At 40.9% G+C, this 19,785-nt stretch overlaps 1 protein-coding gene across 1 annotated transcript in view; it reads right to left on the reverse strand.

Moving 5' to 3' along the window:
• Positions 1 to 1,982: 1,982 nt before the first annotated feature.
• Positions 1,983 to 19,785, reverse strand: part of LAPTM4A (lysosomal protein transmembrane 4 alpha) — a 17,972-nt gene continuing 169 nt past the window's right edge. Inside the window, exons 1-7 of the mRNA XM_035110016.2 lie at positions 19,705 to 19,785; positions 9,412 to 9,532; positions 7,553 to 7,629; positions 7,340 to 7,462; positions 6,026 to 6,121; positions 4,523 to 4,621; positions 1,983 to 2,787 (exon numbers count right to left, since the gene is read on the reverse strand). The exon at positions 19,705 to 19,785 is cut by the window's right edge and continues 169 nt beyond it. Of these exons, the coding sequence (XP_034965907.1) occupies positions 2,713 to 2,787; positions 4,523 to 4,621; positions 6,026 to 6,121; positions 7,340 to 7,462; positions 7,553 to 7,629; positions 9,412 to 9,532; positions 19,705 to 19,785 (672 nt within the window). The 3' untranslated portion in view covers positions 1,983 to 2,712. The remainder of the gene's footprint in view (positions 2,788 to 4,522; positions 4,622 to 6,025; positions 6,122 to 7,339; positions 7,463 to 7,552; positions 7,630 to 9,411; positions 9,533 to 19,704) is intronic.

The following is a 19,785-nucleotide window of genomic DNA, read 5'->3' on the forward strand; positions in this document are numbered from 1 at the left end:
ACAATCTGTTTTGAAGACTGGGAGATCGCTCTGAACTATGTTTATAGCAGAATTCTGTATCTGAACTTCAGATACCCAGCCTGCACCCCACATCTGTTTTATGGTTATGGGAAAATAAAATATACATGTTGCAATGTCATGAGGGCCAAATTAGACAGCTCTATGTTGGGGATGGGATTAAGCTAAGGAGTCCCATCACCTGCATAAGGGCGTCTGTAACACAGCTTTCCCCTCTCTATTCCCCCCAGGCCGCCTGAAATTGGCTTTGGGGGGGTAGGGGTTGGGAGAACCCCCATAACAGTATGTAGGGAGAAGGGAGGTAGGGTTGTTTAAAATGCTTCCCTTAATGGAATGATCATATTAGTGCAACATTGAATTCCTCCCAAGGGCTTCTTCAAAGCAGCTAAGTGATATTGGATTGGGACCATAACATCGAAGAGGGGGCTTACCCCTCTTTCCATCCAGACCAGGCTTTGAGATTGACTTTTGTCAGCCACCCAACTCTCTCCTGGAATCCTCTCCCAAAGGACAGTTGGTGGTGGGTGGGGGAAACCTCTGGAGTAGGCTCAGAGGTAGTCTTGACCCATGTTCCCACTCTCTTCAAGGGTGGACAAGTCCATTGAAGGTGCTTCCCCAAGCATGCCCTAACACAGGCATCCCCAAACTTCGGCCCTCCAGATGTTTTGGACTACAATTCCCATCTTCTCCGACCACTGGTCCTGTTAGCTAGGGATCATGGGAGTTGTAGGCCAAAACACCTGGAGGGCTGCAGTTTGGGGATGCCTGCCCTAACATCTAGAGCAGGGACATGCAACTCCCAACAGACTGTGATCTAATCACAGTAAAAAAAAAAACTGGCAGTGATCTAGGATCTACCCATTGTCATTGGATGGGCCAAAGTTGCTGAGTTTTTGTTTTGTTTTTTAAGGAAGCCCCCTTTTTGGGGGGGGGATCACTGTGGGGCCAAAGATCCACCAGGCATGCCTTCTAACAATTCAACCCAAGCAGGAGATGGTCCAAATAACCTGCTCCCTTCTTGAAGAATGGTGCCCTCATCACAATCCCAGCCAGAGTTCATATGCAATTTTAATGTAACTAGAGACATAGGAAGCACATGCACAGACAGAATATATTGCAAAATTCACTTTTCCACTCCAGAAGGGAAACCTGATGCCTTGACTTCAAAGTATGTGTAAAGCAAGTATTGCTAAAATTAACGGTCCATGTTTAATACATAGATAAAGCATACTCTGTAAAATATTATGTGTGCCATTACCCCACACGCAAATGTATTACCGTATTGGCCTGAATATAAGCCTCACTTTTTTTCCAAATTCCGACTGTGAAAGTGCGGCTTAAAATCACGGCATTACAAAAATTGGCTTTTACGATATCGCTGCTGAAACAGACATACAGTAAAACAGAATGGGTGCGAGTGCTGCGCAATTCTAAGCGAGTGGCTTATATTTGGGTATTGTCTTTTTTTCTTTCCCCCCTGGAATTTTAAAGATGTGGCTAATGTTCGGGCCAATATGATATTTAAAATTGCCTTGGTATCTTTATTTTTTACTTTCTCTCTCTCTCTCTCTCTCTCTCTCTCTCTCTCTCTCACACACACACACACACACACACAGAGAGAGAGAGAGAGAGAGAGAGAACCCAAGCTATGCCTTCAGATAAACAGAACATGAGATACTACTGAACTGTCATACAGATACAGTCTCCTATGTCAACCCACAGTTAATAGCAGTTGTCCCTGGCTCCAATGATGAAATAGACTTAGCACTGGCACAAAAGAAAGGAGATATGAAAGCAATTTCTTATACCACCACAATTAAAAATAAATGTATATTCTCTGGTAATTAATTGTTTTTGCTTGAAGCTACAGGACTTATTTCAAAGTATGAGTTTTATTTTAGCAGACAAAAAAAACCCAAGAATTATTTTAATGAACACAACAAATGAAATCATACACCACTGGATTATTTTTTTAACAAGATTTTATTAAACATCATTTATAAACAAAGGTGGAAATGCACACAGATTGGAAGCATGCAACTGACACAAATGTAATTTCTTGCTGCACTTTTGCTGCATTCACAGCATATAGGAAAAAACTTCAAATTAGTGCCAGCTTTAGGCTTCCTGAACATACTGTTTTCAAGGCATTGAATAACAATAAAGAAAGGTAAAAGAAAGTGCAAGTATATATATATATATATATATATATATATATATATATATATATATATGCATGTATATATATATATGTCGTATACCACATCTGAACTTCCCACTACAATATAAATGAAGAAAAAAAACACAAGCTGTTATCTTGCCAACTGATCAGATTGTCCTTCAGAACTAATCCGTATTTGTAAAATGCCTGATCATGTGAACACCTACATCCGATACTCATCCTTATTTATCAGATTAAATGAAAACCTAAATGCATATGAATGAAGTTATATACAAATATAGAGGTACTTGCAGAATTAAACCCTAAGGCATAACTGTGTAAAATGATTGAGATGATCAATGAAATTAAAAACTACTGGCAAGGGGATGATTTTCATATGGATTTTAGTAAGGTTATATCAAATGCCTCTCAACCATGTAGCTTTGCACCTAAAGCCCTGAATATTAAAGCAGTCTGGCAATATAAAAAAGTGAAGCTGGTACAGGTGTTCATCCATAAGTTTTCAGTTTTCTTCAGGCAGGTATGTAAGGAGGTGGAGGTTCCTTCTCCGGCATCTTTACTGCCATTTCATAGGTGGGCAGGACATACTATAGAAAGGAAACAGAAATTTTAAATATATGAGGAAGTTGAGAAACCAATTTCAGATAACCTCGAGCAAGTTTCACTGCTATGTGTTTTAGGACAGGCCACAGAACAAAGTGGCTTATTGCTGAACAGTGTGTCAAGATACCTGCATTTAAGAGTTCAACAATAAATCCAATGGATTCAGAATAACTTTACCCTTAGCATAAACATTTTAGATGAAGCTATCACTTTGTGTCTTCTGGTCAAGCAAGTACCTGGCTTGTGTTACGAGTAGACTTGCAAAGAACTCCTTCGCCCAATGTTGAAAGATTGCAAATTAGCATAAAATGAAAACTGCTCACATTTTGTGCTACTACTTTATCACAGAAATCAAAGAAAGTAAGTTGTTTGGGGGTGACTGCTCCACCTCAAGAGGTACAGCACAAATAATAGGTAAAGGGACCCCTGACCATTAGGTCCAGTCATGACGGACTCTGGGGTTGCGGCACTCATCTCACGTTATTGGCCGAGGGAGCCAGTGTAGGTCATGTGGCCAGCATGACAAAGCAGCTTCTGGCGAACCAGAGCATCACACAGAAACGCCGTTTATCTTCCCACTGTAGCGGTACCTATTTATCTACTTGCACTTTGACGTGCTTTCGAACTGCTAGGTTGGCAGGAGCTGGGACCGAGCAACGGGGGCACACCCCGCCGTGGGGATTCGAACCGCCAACCTTCTGATCGGCAAGCCCTCGGCTCAGTAGTTTAACCCACAGTGACACCCGTGTCCCTAGCACAAATAATACTGAAGAGTAAAATGTGATTTCGGAGGCATCCCTCCTGAAAAGTTCACTTTCCTTCAGAATCATGCACTCACAAAGATAAACACTAAAATAAAAGTTTTCCTTATTCCAATTCATTACATGGTTCACTTCATGTAAGCATTTGTTCTGTTATAGCATACGTTACAGCAGACGCTTACACAGGGAAACCCATTACAGCTATTTCAATAATTGTACTGCTTTAATAGCAGGCACAGATACAATTTGAAACAGCTACTAATTTATTCATTTGTCAGATGTATTCAGGCCATAAATGAGTGGAATTTTGAAACTTTTATAAGATTCCAGAAAAATTCATTGATCGGGAGTTGCCAAACATTTTTCATTTGTGCATCATGCTAGCCCAAATCAGGGCATAGCAAAACTGACCATGTGGGTTCCTGGAGAGGAACTTGCAGCTGCTTTGCTCCTCATTGAAATACTCTCTTCAAGCTCATGGGTAAAGTTCTCTCCACACTAACCACAAGCTGTAACCAAGACCACCACTTGGTTGAAACTCACGGTTTGCCTGCAGAAAGCTTAACCAGAAACCCATGACACTAAGTCAAGCCTTGGCTCAACTCAGTAAGGTGCTGTAGCGAAAAGGCCCAGGGAAGAGTAAAGCAGTTGCAATCCCCTTTCTGGGAGCTCGTATGTATGTCTGGATAGTCCCAGGCTTGGCTAACCATGATATGCAAACCAAGCCATTACATAACATTTGCCTTAATATACTGCTGTCAGTTTGGTACCAAAGTTGGTAGCTATTAGATTTCTCATGTTGTTGTATTTTGCCTCCAAACACTTATGCTTGACGGAAGAATGCTAATTTGGCACTTGTAAGCAATGAAGTTGGTTCAAAGACATACTGGATAATGCCATCAGCCCTGTCACTCAAAGTTTCAACTGGAAGCTTATTTTGGTCTTGTCAAGATTTTACCTGAGGAGGTGCTTCAAATGCAGGGTACACTGCAATCTCAGGCAAGTTTCTGTTGCAAATGTATTTATAGCAATTCCACACACAGTTAATTAGGTAGGCCTGCAAGGGAACAAACAATATTTTAAAATAATGAATAGCAGAAGATTTGTGAATTACATTTCTAGGAAGATCATTCATACATACATACATACAATTCAGCAGACATGTCATGTAAGCTTATTTAGTTGTTTGTTACAGCACAAAGTGCTATCATTTTCTAAGGAACTGAAGGCTGCTACAGCTAAAACTACAGCACAAACACCTTGTTGTCACAGAGCCAGCACTTCTAGTGCATCAAATTAAAATACCTTCATTTTAGCTGGATAGCATGCCAACATCAGCATAATGTATATGGAGAACAAAACAAAACACAGGAATGTAAACTTCAGAGATGCAGGGGAGATGGAATTTAATTATTTCAACAGTTCCTAACTGTGATTGTGTACTCTTTGTGCTTAAAAAAATCAGGTCCAAACAGAGAACTTTTAGACTAGATTCTGAAACTGCTATGAAAGGAGCTGAAATTATCAAACTGAAAAAGTAAAGGCATGGTGCTGAGTGCATCATCTCATGCCTCTTTGAGCAGAAAAGCTTCATGCAACAGACCTCCACACCTATCCTCAAGCTAATTTGTAGGCAGAAAATTAAAAAGACAGGCCAGGAACCCCTGGTGTATTCCACTGTCAAGAAAGTGTGGACCCTTTCCTGGATGATGGGACAAAGGGGAAAGCAGTATTAACAAGGTAACCTGATGCTACAAAGAGGCTGCCTCCTAACTGTTAGCAGTGGGTGGGGAATCTTTAGCCTGCATACTTATTTATGTCTTCCAGGCTCCTGAACTTGGTCCACTAGGGCTTTTTGGCAAACTATACCTGCCTGCCGTATGACTATCACGTAACACCAGGCATGGAAATCTATTACCTCCAATCTAAGCACACACATAGTTTTATACTATATGGATGCCATGTACTTGCAATGTATAGTTCATAAAACATGTTTGTCTAAAACATCCTAAAAGTTACTGTACTAGTCTGATTGGTAGTAATTTCATCTTCTTTTTTATCTCTGACCTAGTACAACAGACTCTCTGCTTCACAAGGCCATGCTCCATAAGCTGAAACATAAGAATAGGAGCAGACCTCACAAACTGGTTCTCACATTTAGTAAACATGGGGGGGGGCAGGGCAGGGCAGGACAGAGCTTATTAGTTCCATCATCTTTCCGTTTGTGGGGGTTGACCTTGTGAAGTGAGGAGTTCCTTGTACTCATTAAATGCACAGGGAACCTCAAGTACTTTAGAAAAGTGTCTTTTAGCTAACAAGGGAATTAGCACACTCATCTCAACTTGCTATAAACCCGGTTTACTTAGCCATAAGTTAAACACTCGAAGAAGGCTAGAGAGAAAATTCAGCAACAACACCAGTGTTCCCTAAAAGTTGCAATGTATAGAATCCAAAAACTGACCTTCAAGATGATCACCAAGGCAAAAAACACCAGAACAGTGAACAGAAGACAGCTTGAATCAAGGGAAAGGAGGTCATCTTTGTATGGAAACTCTGGCTAGTGAAGGAAATAGCAATGTTTTAAATATAGACCAGGATAATGTTATTCAACAACTTCAAAAGCTATCTTTTGTACTTAGAAGTTCTTTTTTAAAGAAAAAACAAACAAATCTATGTTTCCTAAGCTCTACTTTATCTGTAAAGAAAATCAGATGAAATGAAAACAGTTTCATAGAGTATCCATTTAGCTTGTGACAGATACACCTCTGCTTGGGAACCATAGAAGGCAGGCCCATACAAGTCTCCTGGCGTATTTAAATATGACACAGATCCAATCTGGGAAGCAAGGAGGAAGTCAATGTGTTTCATTAGCATGGAATCCAAGGCCAAAACACAAAGATTTTCCTCAAAAGTTTCAGAAGGGAGGAATACACCAGTCATAACCAGAACAAGGATGTCAGACCTTGTTCTTTTAAAAATGAGTTTAAGTTATAATAACATTCAACCAAGCTATAATTTTCATCCACTAAAAATACAGCTAGTAAATATATTTTAACCAATATGATAAGGGAGAACACCTGCTGTTAAACAAACAAATGTAGAAGTTTTCTTTAGAAATAAAGAAGTTAGGATCCAAACATACTGGGCATGCATGGAGGTCACTAAGAATGAGCCACAGCAAGCCACTCACTCATTTCCCTCTGCTCCTCTGATGCAGCCATGAGTTTGGAAGTTTTTGCTTTCAATGTTTATTAACCAGTTTAGCATATTGTCTCAAATCTACATTGTAAACAAGCTAGCTTCATAACCCATGATCTAAAGCCAGCTTGTTTCAGTGTTAATCTTTATACTACAAGCTGAAGTCATTATAAATTAGACATGAAAGCTCCCAAACTGCTCGTTGTGGCCAAGGGAGCAAAGGAGGGGGAGCACATGAGCCCAAGGCTCACTGCACCTCATTATCACCATGCTAAATCGGCCATTATCTACAATGGTTCCCTCATTGCGAGAAGCCAAGTTGCAGGGAACTAGGCAGAGGGCCTTCTCGGTAGTGGCGCCCGCCCTGTGGAACGCCCTCCCATCTGATGTCAAAGAGAACAACTACCAGACTTTTAGAAGACATCTGAATGTTTTTAATGTTTAATAGTTTTCTGTATTTTATTTTTCTGTTGGAAGCCGCCCAGAGTGGCTGGGGAAACCCAGCCAGATGGGCGGGGTATAAATAATAAATTATTGTCTCCGTATCAGAATAAAACATTTACATTTAGACACTTACCAGCTGATCCAGGTAGTCCTTTATTCTTGGCAAGTATGTCAAAGAACTTATAGCCACCAGACAGCTGAGAACAAAGTCAAAGAGCTGGTAACAGAAGAATGGAATCAGCCAGCCAACTCGATGCTAAAAGTGCAAAACAAGAAGAGTTCATTAATTCTGAAGTGAATCGAATCAAGGAAAGTTTAGTGATGAAAACCATTCATATATACTTACAGCAATTGCTCCATACACCATCATAGCACTTATTGTGAACATGAGGAGCGAGATAGCAAAGAGAACACATGCATTTTCTGGTGGGAGAAAAACACAAAGAGTCATTTTTAACAATAAAAGTACATTAAGGATTTATATTTGCTGAACATCCAATTAAGCACCTTTCAAAATGGACTGAAAACTAACACATATCGCAAAAGCACTGTGCATTGGTAAACAGCAGAGCACATCAGAATGTGGCAGAAGAAACTAATTCGGAAATGTGATCAAAAGTATTGTAGGTGCCTCTAGTAACTGCTTTTTGAACCACCATTTTAAATATACAATATGATGAAGAATTTCTATCACATAAAGGGGATATTGCAGCACACTGACAATCTATCAGTATGTAGGCATAAGTGCTACTATAGAGGCATAATGGAGCCCACTTCTAAGGTACCAGAACTCTCTACATCTTCAACAAATTTTAGCACTCACGAATTTTTTCACCACAACGATATTTTCCAAATTGAATTATTTTATCTATCTTAGGAATGCTGGTTGCAAGGGGAGAAGCTAGTTTAATAATGCATATTCCTTAAGAATACTTAAGTTTTCTTTTTATGTTCTCTATAGTTTCACCTTTGTTAGACAGCTTTGCAATACTACTCTTCTGCTGAGCATCTCAATGTCACTTGGTAGGGAGGGAGCACCTTGACTTCTGCTATGGATTTTAGAGCAGTTGTCTTCAACCTTTTTAGACCCATGGCCCACCTTTGACCCAAACATGCATTTGGGGACCCATTTCTTAATCTTTTACAATATATTTGCATTGCGGCAGTGCTCTTGTTGTGACCCATCATGGATTAGGCCATGGTCCACTAGTGGGTCCGGACCCACCAGTTGAAGGCCAACTGAGTTTCAGTCTGCATTTCCTGCTTATCAATTTTTTGACCAAGTCAGCTTGACTCTACACAAATAGAATAAGATACAGTGCTACCTCAGGTTACAAACTTAATTCATTCCGGAGGTACATTCTTAACCCGAAACCGTTCTTAACCTGTGGCATGCTTTCGCTAATGGGGCCTGCTGCCGGCGCGCGATTTCCGTTCTCATCCTGGGGCAAAGTTTGTAACTCCAGGCACTACTTCTGGGTTAGCAGAGTTTGTAACCCGAAGCGTTTGTAACCAGAGGTACCACTGAACTGTTTAATGTCACTTGAGATAGAAGATACTTTGCCATTCGAGTTTTATTTGTCTAAAGAAAGCTGAAAGACAATATGCTAGGCAACACTTACAGTCACAAGAATAATTCTTAGCTGAAAAAGGCATTACAGTAGTTAAGTTTCTTCTGTCTCCAACTGATGGAGTGTGTTGTTTTCTATACATATCTTCCATGAAGATCTTTGTATTCAAAGTTGAGAGGTCAATGTGAACAGACCTCCTGTAAATAGGACTTGCGGAGTGGTGAGGGATCTTCTAATCCAGTCTTCCTCAACCTCGGCCCTCCAGATGTTTTTGGCCTACAACTCCCATGATCCCTAGCTAGCAGGAACAGTGGTCAGAGATTATGGGAATTGTAGTCTCAAAACATCTGGAGGGACGAGGTTGAGGAAGCCTGTTCTAATCAATCATCTTCTAATCAATCATCTTCTCACCAAAGAGAAACATAGACATGTTTCCCCATGTTCTCTGGCATATGCAAAAAAGAAAGCCACAAATTATGGCTTGGCAAGCTAAGTGAAGTGCTTGATCCCCGATAATGTACCTCACAAATGAATTTAAAAACACATTTTGATATGGAGTTATGTACTCTGAAAAACACACAATACACTACAGTATATCAAAGATAATTGCTCTCTAGGAAATATATATACCTACCAGCTACCCTCTCAGAGGGATAGTAGCTACCAATGATTTCAGATTGGATATCCACTGTTGGCACAGTATTAGGGTGAGTAACTTCAACAGTCAGCAAAATGCCCATCAACAGATTCACTACCTGCAAAAAAACAAAAGAAAAGCTACTACAAGAGAACGGGGAAAAGCAAAATACTGTACAGTACTACAAACCACTTATATAGCAAAGCTTTCTCAGTATATTTACTCAAAACCCCACAAGGTTCAACAAGGAATGCTCCCTAATAAGCACATTTGTGTCTGAAGTTTCCACTTGTCATCTGGTGAAGTTTCAGTGACTCTTTTCCCTGTCTAAAATCTGGCAGGTCTGATATGCTGGGGGACAGAAGATACAAAAGTTACAAACAGCAAACCGCCTGCTTACATTAGATAAGCTTCTTTAACTATATCGAAGACATCAAAACAGCTCTAATTAAGAACTAGAACAGTCAGTGGTGAGTAGCGGACCCGCTTTTCTCTTTTTGTTCCACTTCCTGCTCCATGCCGCCCACAAGAAATCAAGCAAAGGGCTGCACTCAATCAGGCAGAGGCCACAGTTGGCCCTTGGGCCATAGATTGCTCACCTCAGTTCAGTATTTACTCTGGTTTCCATTCCTTAACTTGTATCTATTTTTTCTGTTTTCTACAACATAAGCACTTGAAAAGCTTCACATTTTCAGCTTCGCATGTCAAGACTGCAGCTAACTGGAACAGGGTGAGCAAGCGTGAGATACCGGTAGATGAATTAAGCCCCCTTCCCCTCTTTAACTATTTAGAGCACAGAAGCCTCAGACTAAAAAAGAAAAAGAAAAAATGGTCTTCCTACTTCCACTTGTTCCTCCTGCACTGCAGGGGGTTGGACTAGATGACCCTGCAGATCCCTTCCAACTCTACAATTCTATGCTTCTTTCATCATGTCAACAAATGTGACCCATCCCCTTCTTTTGTTCTTGGCATCATTTCTATGGGGCTGTGCCAGTCCTTGAGGTCTCTAAGGGACTTAACAAGGCTTTTAAAGGAAAGGAATGTAAAAGTAGAAAGGACAGAAGCGATACAGAAGCTGCTGTTCCAGAATATGTTCTGCTGTCAAGCACAGCAGAGCCCATGCTTTCTAGTTATCGATGAAGAGAGAGTTTTAAGTTTCACAGAGGATAAGATTACCTTCCAATGGCTATTTGCCATGATGGCTATATACTACCCTCCACTGTCAGAGACAGTATACCTCTGCATGCCAGTTGCTGGGAATCACAAGAGGGGAGTGTGTTGTCAGTGTCTGAAATTAGTCAGGCTCCAGGCGCATTTTGCACCTGGCTATTGATTACTTGCGACCAAGTGAAGATGCTTGGGTGCAAGGGCCCCCGACATCTCTACCATCAGGAGATACATGCCTGGGAATCATTGGATCTAGACTGTTTTCACACACTAAATGCACCACCATGTAGAATTGTATCAGTTATATTTTATCTGTACAATTGGAATGAATTTCTGGAACCAAAATGCTTTTTCTGTGCAGCCTGAGCAGGAGTAGTCACCATTAAGAACAAGAGGTCAAAATAGGCCAATATACATGTGGACTGTCCTTGGGATCAAGGGACTTTTCTTCTTTAGGTTCTCAATGTTCTTAACCTAGCTCAAGGTTTTCATCTGAACTAGCCAGATGTTTAACTGAGAATCAATCACAGTCAGTCCATCATCTGAAAAATAAGACTTTCAAGCAGTCTTACCCAAAAATGGCAACTAGACATTTTGTTTTGGTGACTGCAACTCTGGTTAAAGGAGCCATTTAGTGTCTAACTTATATATCTGAGTTTCTTACACTGTGTTTATTCTGGTCCTGCTTGCAGGTTTTCTGTAAGCATCTTGTTAGGTACTGTAAGAACAGAAAACTGGACTAGATGGGCCACTGGCCTGATCTAGTAGCGCTTATGTTCTCCCAACAAACTACAAACTAAACTCATTATGTTACATGACCTCCACAAGATCTTGAGAATAAATGACAAGCGGCAAGGGGAACATTCAATTCTCCATTATTTTGCCTATCCAAATGGCTACCGACACACAAAACAAAGTGAAAGCAGAGAAATCTGGAGAGCAAACCAGTGCCAGAAGGAAACTTAATGAGAAACTGTGTGACAATCCCACAGATCAAGTTGTCAGGCAAATCACCCTTGCGGAGACAAGTGGCAAGGTTGCTAAGGTTGCTAAAAGGAACAACTTGTATGAGTAATACCACTTAATGAAACACAAGAGATTCTTGTTACACTTAACTGAGCTATTAATATATATTGATGCTGTGATGAGACCTTTCTAACTCCTGAGAACTTTTACAAACATTAAGATAACAAGCTGTAGGTATAAAAGCCTGAGCTAAGGAACGCAGGTGATACCACCTGTGCTGCACAAAGGGGGGGAAATCCTACAGAAACACTGTTACACACTTAAATGTTATACTTTAAGTCTGGTCCCCCCAAAAGAAGTACTGGCCATAACGGTAGTTCTGGTTATGGAAAAAAAAAACCCAATGCAACTCTCCAAACAGTGTCTGAAACTCTCTTAAAAATATTAGGGGGGTGAGCAAGGGAAGACTAGGCCAGGCATCTCCAAACTTCGGCCCTCCAGATGTTTTGGACTACAATTCCCATCTTCCCCAACCACTGGTCCTGTTAGCTAGGGATCATGGGAGTTGTAGGCCAAAACATCTGGAGGGCTGCAGTTTGGGGATGCCTGGACTAGGCTATGTGAAAAATGAACATAATATTTTTTAAATTCCTTCAGTAGCACCTTAAAGACCAACTAAGTTTATATTTTGGTATGAGCTTTCGTGTGCATGCACACTGAAGAAGTGTGCATGCACACGAAAGCTCATACCAAAATATAAACTTAGTTGGTCTTTAAGGTGCTACTGAAGGAATTTTTTATTTTGCTTCGACTCAGACCAACACGGCTACCTACCTGTAACTATAATATTTTTAGCTGCAGTTCATGCATTTCCAGCTTTGTATTCTTGTTATAAAAAAGCACATCCAGACATTCCGTTGTGCCCCTAACCTAGGTTTGTTGTTGTTGTTGTTTAGTTGTGTCAGACTCTTCGTGACCCCATGGACCATAGCACGCCTAGGTTTAAGGTGCCATTTAACTCCTAGCTTTCATATCTCAGTTTCTAACACAGTCTTCAAAAACACCAAACTTTGGAACACTAAATTCAAGGCCATGGATTGAATTTAAGATGTAAAGATGCACTAGGCACACCAAATGTTTTGAATCTTAGCAGGAAATAGCTTCATCTTCCATGCCCCCTCCCTCCACATTCCCTACGGATTAACTGAAAACATCACCAACTTTTTGAGGTCATTGGGCACATCAACAAACTGGAGAAACTCATGGGCACCATATCACATTTTGCAACCAAATGCTATAATGGTGACATTAGAATGCCTGTTTCAAGACTAATTTCAGACAGGGTGGGGAAGTCCTGCAGACAGCAAAGAAGACCCCTGAAAGCAAATGGGTGCCCATGGGCACTACAATGACAACCACAATGTAGAGTTTCTCTCTCTGCTGACTTCAGATCACATTTACACACAGGAGGCATTGAGTCAATATAAAATATTCACTTTGCAAAACTGCTAACGATTTTTAAACAATTTAAGGACCAGTATTTCCACCTCGTAAAAATTGTTCTGTAACATAAAAGGTCATGTTTTCCCACCTAAATGGCTGTTTCAACAAATTTTAATGCTGTCTTCAGTCTCCCAAACTGGTATTAAAAAATGTTTCCCCGCCATATAATAAATATCACCAATGCAACATATTTAGTTTAAAATGAAATCGGCAAGACCCACTCCCAAATTAATAGAAGCCACACTGGGAAGCCTCTCTCAAGCTTTTTCAGTTAAGCAACTTAGGTACAGCATTCTCTATCTGACAATTGTGATACTATTATACCCTGCTCATCTCTCTTAATGATCACCATCAATGAATAATTTAGAAATACAAACTTCACAGTAATCTATTCCCCATTAACAGGAATTCACATTCACTGCAAAATGAGCTATATATCTAGGAAAGGCTGAATATGAATGTGGACAGTTGGAAAACTATAAAGAGCAATAATCTGGCTCCAAATCTTCCTATCAGCCCAATGCAGTAGTAAAAAGCTTTACATTTCCTTAAAATATTTCAAAGGATTTGGATGGTTTGACAATCTACTCTTTCCGCCTAAGAAAATATGAATATGGCATAGTGTTTAATATTTTGTAAAATATTTTTTCAGGGAACATGAATTAAAATTTTAAACTGCACATACAAACCCCCAATGTGATTGTTTTTAAGTATTCTAGCTTAATATTGCTCACATACCAAATCTGAGAAAGCATACCATCAAGGAGGGGTGGAAATCAAATGGCAGCAATTGAACAGAACAGACATGCTTTTACAAAATGAACTGCAACACTTTCCTTTAAGTTTGCAAAAGAGGATTTTGTTTGGCTAATCTTAATAGGTTTGTTATAATCCGCAACACAAACAGAAAACAAAAGTGCCTCATGAATAGACAGGCATTATGTAATAATTTGTGTTCCAAGCAGCCAGTGAACCTTTCCCTATTATAATCTTACCAAAGAACAGAGACTGAAATGCACTTTGCCTTGCATTTAATAAGTGTTTTTCTAGGTTAAAACAGAGGAACACAGGTTCACTGTACCAAAAAGATTTTATAGGAGCTGGTCAACTTACTGGTGAAATATGATCAAACACTGTTCAAGGGTTGTATCCAGTATTACTCAAGTGGATTTTCACTTGAACAGTAGGACTTCCCCTTCCCTTCCGGCTGTTCCAAAATCTGCCCATAATGGTCCTGAGTGCAAGTGACAGAGAGGAAAGGGCAGTTCCATTGTGCACATGGAACCTTGTTGCACGAGCAAAACTGCAGTGTTACATACAACCCTTAGTTTTAAAAAGCATTTATTTAACACAACTACAATTAAAGACTTGTGCTAGTTATGAAAACTCAAGGTGTGGCCCAATCCTACTCAGAAATCATGCAATGTTCAACTGGGCTTACTTCTAAGTAAATGTGCATAGGATTGGATCCTAGTTAATTGCAAGACTATTAAAATTCTAAAATTAATGCAATGTATATGCCTCATTAACAATGTTATGCATTATAGAAGTATGTGGCTATATACATTATATAAGTATGTAACTATATAACACATGGAAATGATATCTGGATAAAAATCTCTATAATTCTGTACCTCCCTCAACTAAGTATTGATCGGTCTTATTCATCATGATTCCAGCTTAAAACTACACTCTGTAGTTTTAAAGTAAACAAAAACAATTGTAGGAAAGGTCGTGCACCTACAATTTTGTTGAAAAGTGTTTGAAGATCTCAATAATGTAATGTATCCATACACACTTGGTTACATTTTTAATTTTACTACATTCTGTAATGCAATCAATGTAAATTATGTGAATAAAAAGAGGTGGAATGTGAGCTCTGACAAGATTGCCAAAGAGAACAAACCTAGTTGCGGGTGGCTATAAACAGGATTTTGTTTAAGCCAAACATCAGATTAAAGGAAAATAACATTCCATGAAACTGCACATTTCAGGATGGCTGTGCCAATTTGCCTACAGGCAACCTGATATGGACAGAGAGTATGACCTTTTGTCACATACTGTATTGAGAAAAATCCTTGCAATTCAAAGGATATCTGCAAGCGACATAGTAATTGGTCACGTAGCAAAGGGCTAAGGAGTTTGTATGAGCTTTGAGGGCACAGCTACTTTCTGGGGGGAAATCTCTGCAGCACTCCAAGGAGCCATATGAAGCCTCATCATTTTCCTGTTCTATCACCTTCTCTGTACTATTATCTCTCCTTCCCCCTCCAATTTCAGGATGCATTTCTGACAGAAGTGTCAAGTCAACGTATTTTTAATTTCCTTACTTCCTTCCCACTTATCTAAAGTGTTAACTTCCCAAGTACTTTCCCCAGAATTTTCTCCAAAACTACCTAAGTCACACAAAAGCTATTTTTGAAAGAAGACATTTTGGATACACACTTTACTTAAAAGGCATTTCTTGGGCATTTAAAACCATTTCTAAATTTGAAGTTTGTAGGTTCACAATGTCCTATTGACAATCAGCAAGAGAACACATGAAATATCCTAACCCAGGCATCCCCAAACTTCGGCCCTCCAGATGTTCTGAACTACAATTCCCATCTTCCCCGACCACTGGTCCTGTTAGCTAGGGATCATGGGAGCTGTAGGCCAAAACATCTGGAGGGCTGCAGTTTGGGGATGCCTGTCCTAACCAGTCCATAAGGCCGCTATACAGTTACAATATAAATACCAATAGTTCCCATTGTTTTAATTTAAGCTGATCAACAAGCTGAAAGAAACCGCCATCTCATAAATTTTCCTATGTTTACTTTAGTTCATAGAATCTGAAGGAGCTGACATCTTCCACAGAAGAACACACAACAGAACTGCAACTCTATCACACCAGTTTTGTTAGTGCTATGTTGCCATCCACCTGTCTTGCGACAATGCCAACATTCATGTCCTGAATTGCTATTCATTTCAACAGTGAATAGTTTTGTGCACATAGGCTTAACTTTTACAGCCTATAGTAGAGATGGCTGAGCTGTGGTGCTCCAGATGTTGTGGAACTTCAACTACCATTAGCTCTAGCCAGCATGACCAAAGATAAATATTGTACCCCAGTAACACCTGAAGGCCAAGCGTCAGCTAATCCTTGTTAATCTGAATCCTGCTATGCCAGATCAAACAACTACAGCAAACTTCAAACCTACAATGCAGCAGCCATGGTTGATCAAAATGGATGAAATGTACAACTGTCATTTCTGTGCAAGCTGCTTGAAAATGCTGTACAGATTTCAGAATCATCTCCCCCCCCCCAAGTATTTCTGCTATCTATTATCTATCCATCTCTGCTTCATGTGCTTTTATACCCAAGTAAAGGCATTTCTGTGTGCTGCTCTGGTTCACCAGAAGTGGCTTTGTCATGCTGGGCACATGACCTGGAAGCTGTACGCTGGCTCCCTCGGCCAATAATGCGAGGTGAGCACCGCAACCCCAGTCAGTCACGACTGGACCTAATGGTCAGGGGTCCCTTTACCTTTACCTGTCCCATTATCTTGGCCTATTGCCTTGGATTGGTAACTATAAACTTTGCTCTAAAATCCAAAGGTGCTAGGGAGCTAACAACTTTCACAACTAGATGGGCTGGGGGGGGGGAGTTGGGAGGAGACTATTTTAACAATACTACTTACTCCAGTGTTTCTAAAACTTGGGTCCTCAGCTGTTGTTGGACTACAATTCCCATCACCCCTAGCTAGCAGGACCAGTGATCAGGGATGATGGGAGTTGTAGTCCAACAGCTAGGAATCCAAGCTTGAGAAAATGACTTACTCTGATTGTGCAATGCATTTGCAACTTGGTGCCATTTTTAAAATAAAAAAAATACATATATTTTGTATTATATTACATTCCTTTAAGAAGTTTCATTGTTTGAAAATTTCATAGCACTGTATATCCATAATCCAATTTTTTCATTTCAGTTACAATCCTGAGCCTATGGCTTTATTCCTCACTTAACCGGGTTGCAAATTCAAACTCTGATTGAAAGATCTAATTAGTGTTAGTGCATTGGCCAGGAATTAGCCTGATCTGCACTAGTGTCCCCCAAATTAACATTTTTTCACTTTTTTGTTGTCTGAGAACTTGACAAGGGTGTACTCTCTTCAAGATGGGTCTTGTCAAAAGAAACATATAATCAAGTCGCAGGTTCTGAAAGCACAATTCTGCTACACTACAGCACAAGGGGTGGGGAGGGGGTGGGGATATGCCCCTGCTGTAATGTCTCCGAAAGCAGCAAGATGGCTATTTTCTGCTTCTTAAAAAAAAATCCTACCCATGCCAGGCTCAAGGGAGCGGCAAGGAATTGAAAGATTTAAAAAGTAACTCTCCAGTGTTAAGCACATTTATGAACCCTAGCTAATGAGAAGCTATGCCGGAAATGCCTTCTGTAACTACTGCTGTGTGGGAAGTGTCCTACTGACCCAATATTCCCTCCCACCTAGTACAAAGATGCAATCTCTTCCTGCTGAAAGGAAGAGACAACACAAACAGCATCATAAGGGTGACTGGTCACCCTCACCATGGAAAGGACAACTGACTGCATGCCAACACTTCCCTGCGTACCAGCAGGTGAAAACATCAAAAATAGAAGATCTTGTGAAGACAAGTGATACAAGTTGTGTTGAAAACTCACGGAAGTCACACCCCAACCCCCTCCATGCTAACTAGCACAATAGTTTGACCTACAAGAAACACTCGCTGCTAAGTGATTTCCCAATTTCCTTATAGAAGTGGAAACTAATGTTACATATATTATGAACTATGTAGCAAGTTTCACAAGAAGCAGCGAATTTCTATTTCAATTAAAATTGCGCTCACAACTACAACCTTGCAAGTTGCTGTTTCAAAGCCACAATGCTATGCGTTTTCTCCATAGTGTGAAAGTGCCAATTGTTTGGTTTTATTAACTCTTTCAGTAACATCCTCTTATAATATATCCACTAGCATCTGGAAATAAAGCATAAAGCCAGCTGTAGTTTGGAGTCTGGAAACATCAACAACAGACAAAATAAACTAGTAAATTCATTCTGCCCAAGGGATCTATATTTTAGGAGAAGGTGTACTATGAACCTTCAGAAGAATTCTCACCACCATCATCAAAAACCACAACTCCCAGAATTCTCTATGGAAGAGTGGCAATATTAGAACTAGGAGACTACTGAATTTTATGAAAAATAATTCTCAAGAGGAAACTGTAATTAACCAGTATATAAACTACTTTTTAGTGTTTATTCTCTCTTCTCCATCACTGCAGAAACTATAGGACCAGAAATAGACTGAGTAGTCGGCATGGAAAGGGAAGGGAGTAAGAACAAATGTTTAGCACTCAGAGCCCACTCTACTTTGTGCAATTGACAAAAGGGGCATGAAGCAGGGAAGAATCCTAAGGAGGAACACAAACCAATTCTCTCACACAAACCTTGGCAGGTCTCTTTGCGACACTACCTCCATGAGAGTAAAGATTTCACAGGTGAGAGGGTGTCAGATTATTTATTTACTACATTTATATATCAATCTTATCTTCCAAGGTGCTCAAGGTGGTGTACGTGGTTCTCCTCCTCCCCATTTCATCCTCACAACAACCCTGTGTGGTAAGGTAAAGGGACCCCTGATCTTTAGGTCCAGTCACAGAGGACTCTGGGGTTGCGGCACTCGAGCCGGCATACAGCTTCCTAGACATGTGGCCAGCATGACAAAGCTGCTTCTGGCGAACCAGAGCAGCAAACGGAAAAGCAGTTTACCTTCCCGCTGTAGTAGTACCTATGTATCTACTTGCACTTTGACATGCTTTCAAACTGCTAGGTTGCAGGAGCGGGGACCGAGAAACGGGAGCTCACCCCGTCACAGGGACTCGAACCGCCGACCTTCTGATCAGCAAGCCCTAGGCTCTGTGGTTTAACCCACAGCTCCACCTGCACCTGCTACCCTGTGTGGTAGGTTCGCTTGAAAGAGATGGTAACTGGCCAAAGGTCACCCAGTGAGCTTCATGGCTGAGCAGAGATTCAAATCCTGGTCTCCCATATTATGGTCCAACACTCTTAACCATTACACCACACTGGCTCTCACTTTGGATTAGCATCTGGGAGACCAGAGTTCAAATCCTCACTCAGCAATGAAGCTCACTGGGGTGGCCTTCGGCCAGCCACGGTCTCTTAGGGCTAACGCCAGGATAAAAAGGAGGAGAGCTACGTACAACACGTCACCCTGAGCTACTTGGCGGAAAAATTTGGGAACACATAGCAACAAGTGCGCAGGTGCAGCTGCAAGGTTGCTTTCAAAAGGCTTTGCAATGCTGCAGCGAGGAAGTTAAGCCTTCCCAGGCAGCCATGCCTAAGAAAGACCAACCGCAGGCGGCCAATCCAGTCTCCTTCCGGGAACGCCGCTCTCCCAGGTCTTACGTATTTGCTGGCAAAGTTCTTGAAAACACCGGGGGGGGCAACGCGCATGCGCGACTGCTCCATGGGGCACGTCAGCGCCCGAGGAAAAAAGGGACGTTGTACTCCGCGCAGGCGCAATAAAGGATCCCCATCACCCGGAACATCGCTTCACAACCTCTCCGAACGGACAAAAGCGGCCCTTTCCCCTTAACAGCGAGACCTTCCTTACCATGTACCAAGTGCCCAGGATGATAGTGCCGGTGCGGACATGGCAGCAGCCGCAGCAGCGGGTGCTGTAGAGCCGGTCGCG

Source organism: Zootoca vivipara, chromosome 3 (genome assembly GCF_963506605.1).
Source record: "Zootoca vivipara chromosome 3, rZooViv1.1, whole genome shotgun sequence".
Taxonomy (NCBI): domain Eukaryota; kingdom Metazoa; phylum Chordata; class Lepidosauria; order Squamata; family Lacertidae; genus Zootoca; species Zootoca vivipara.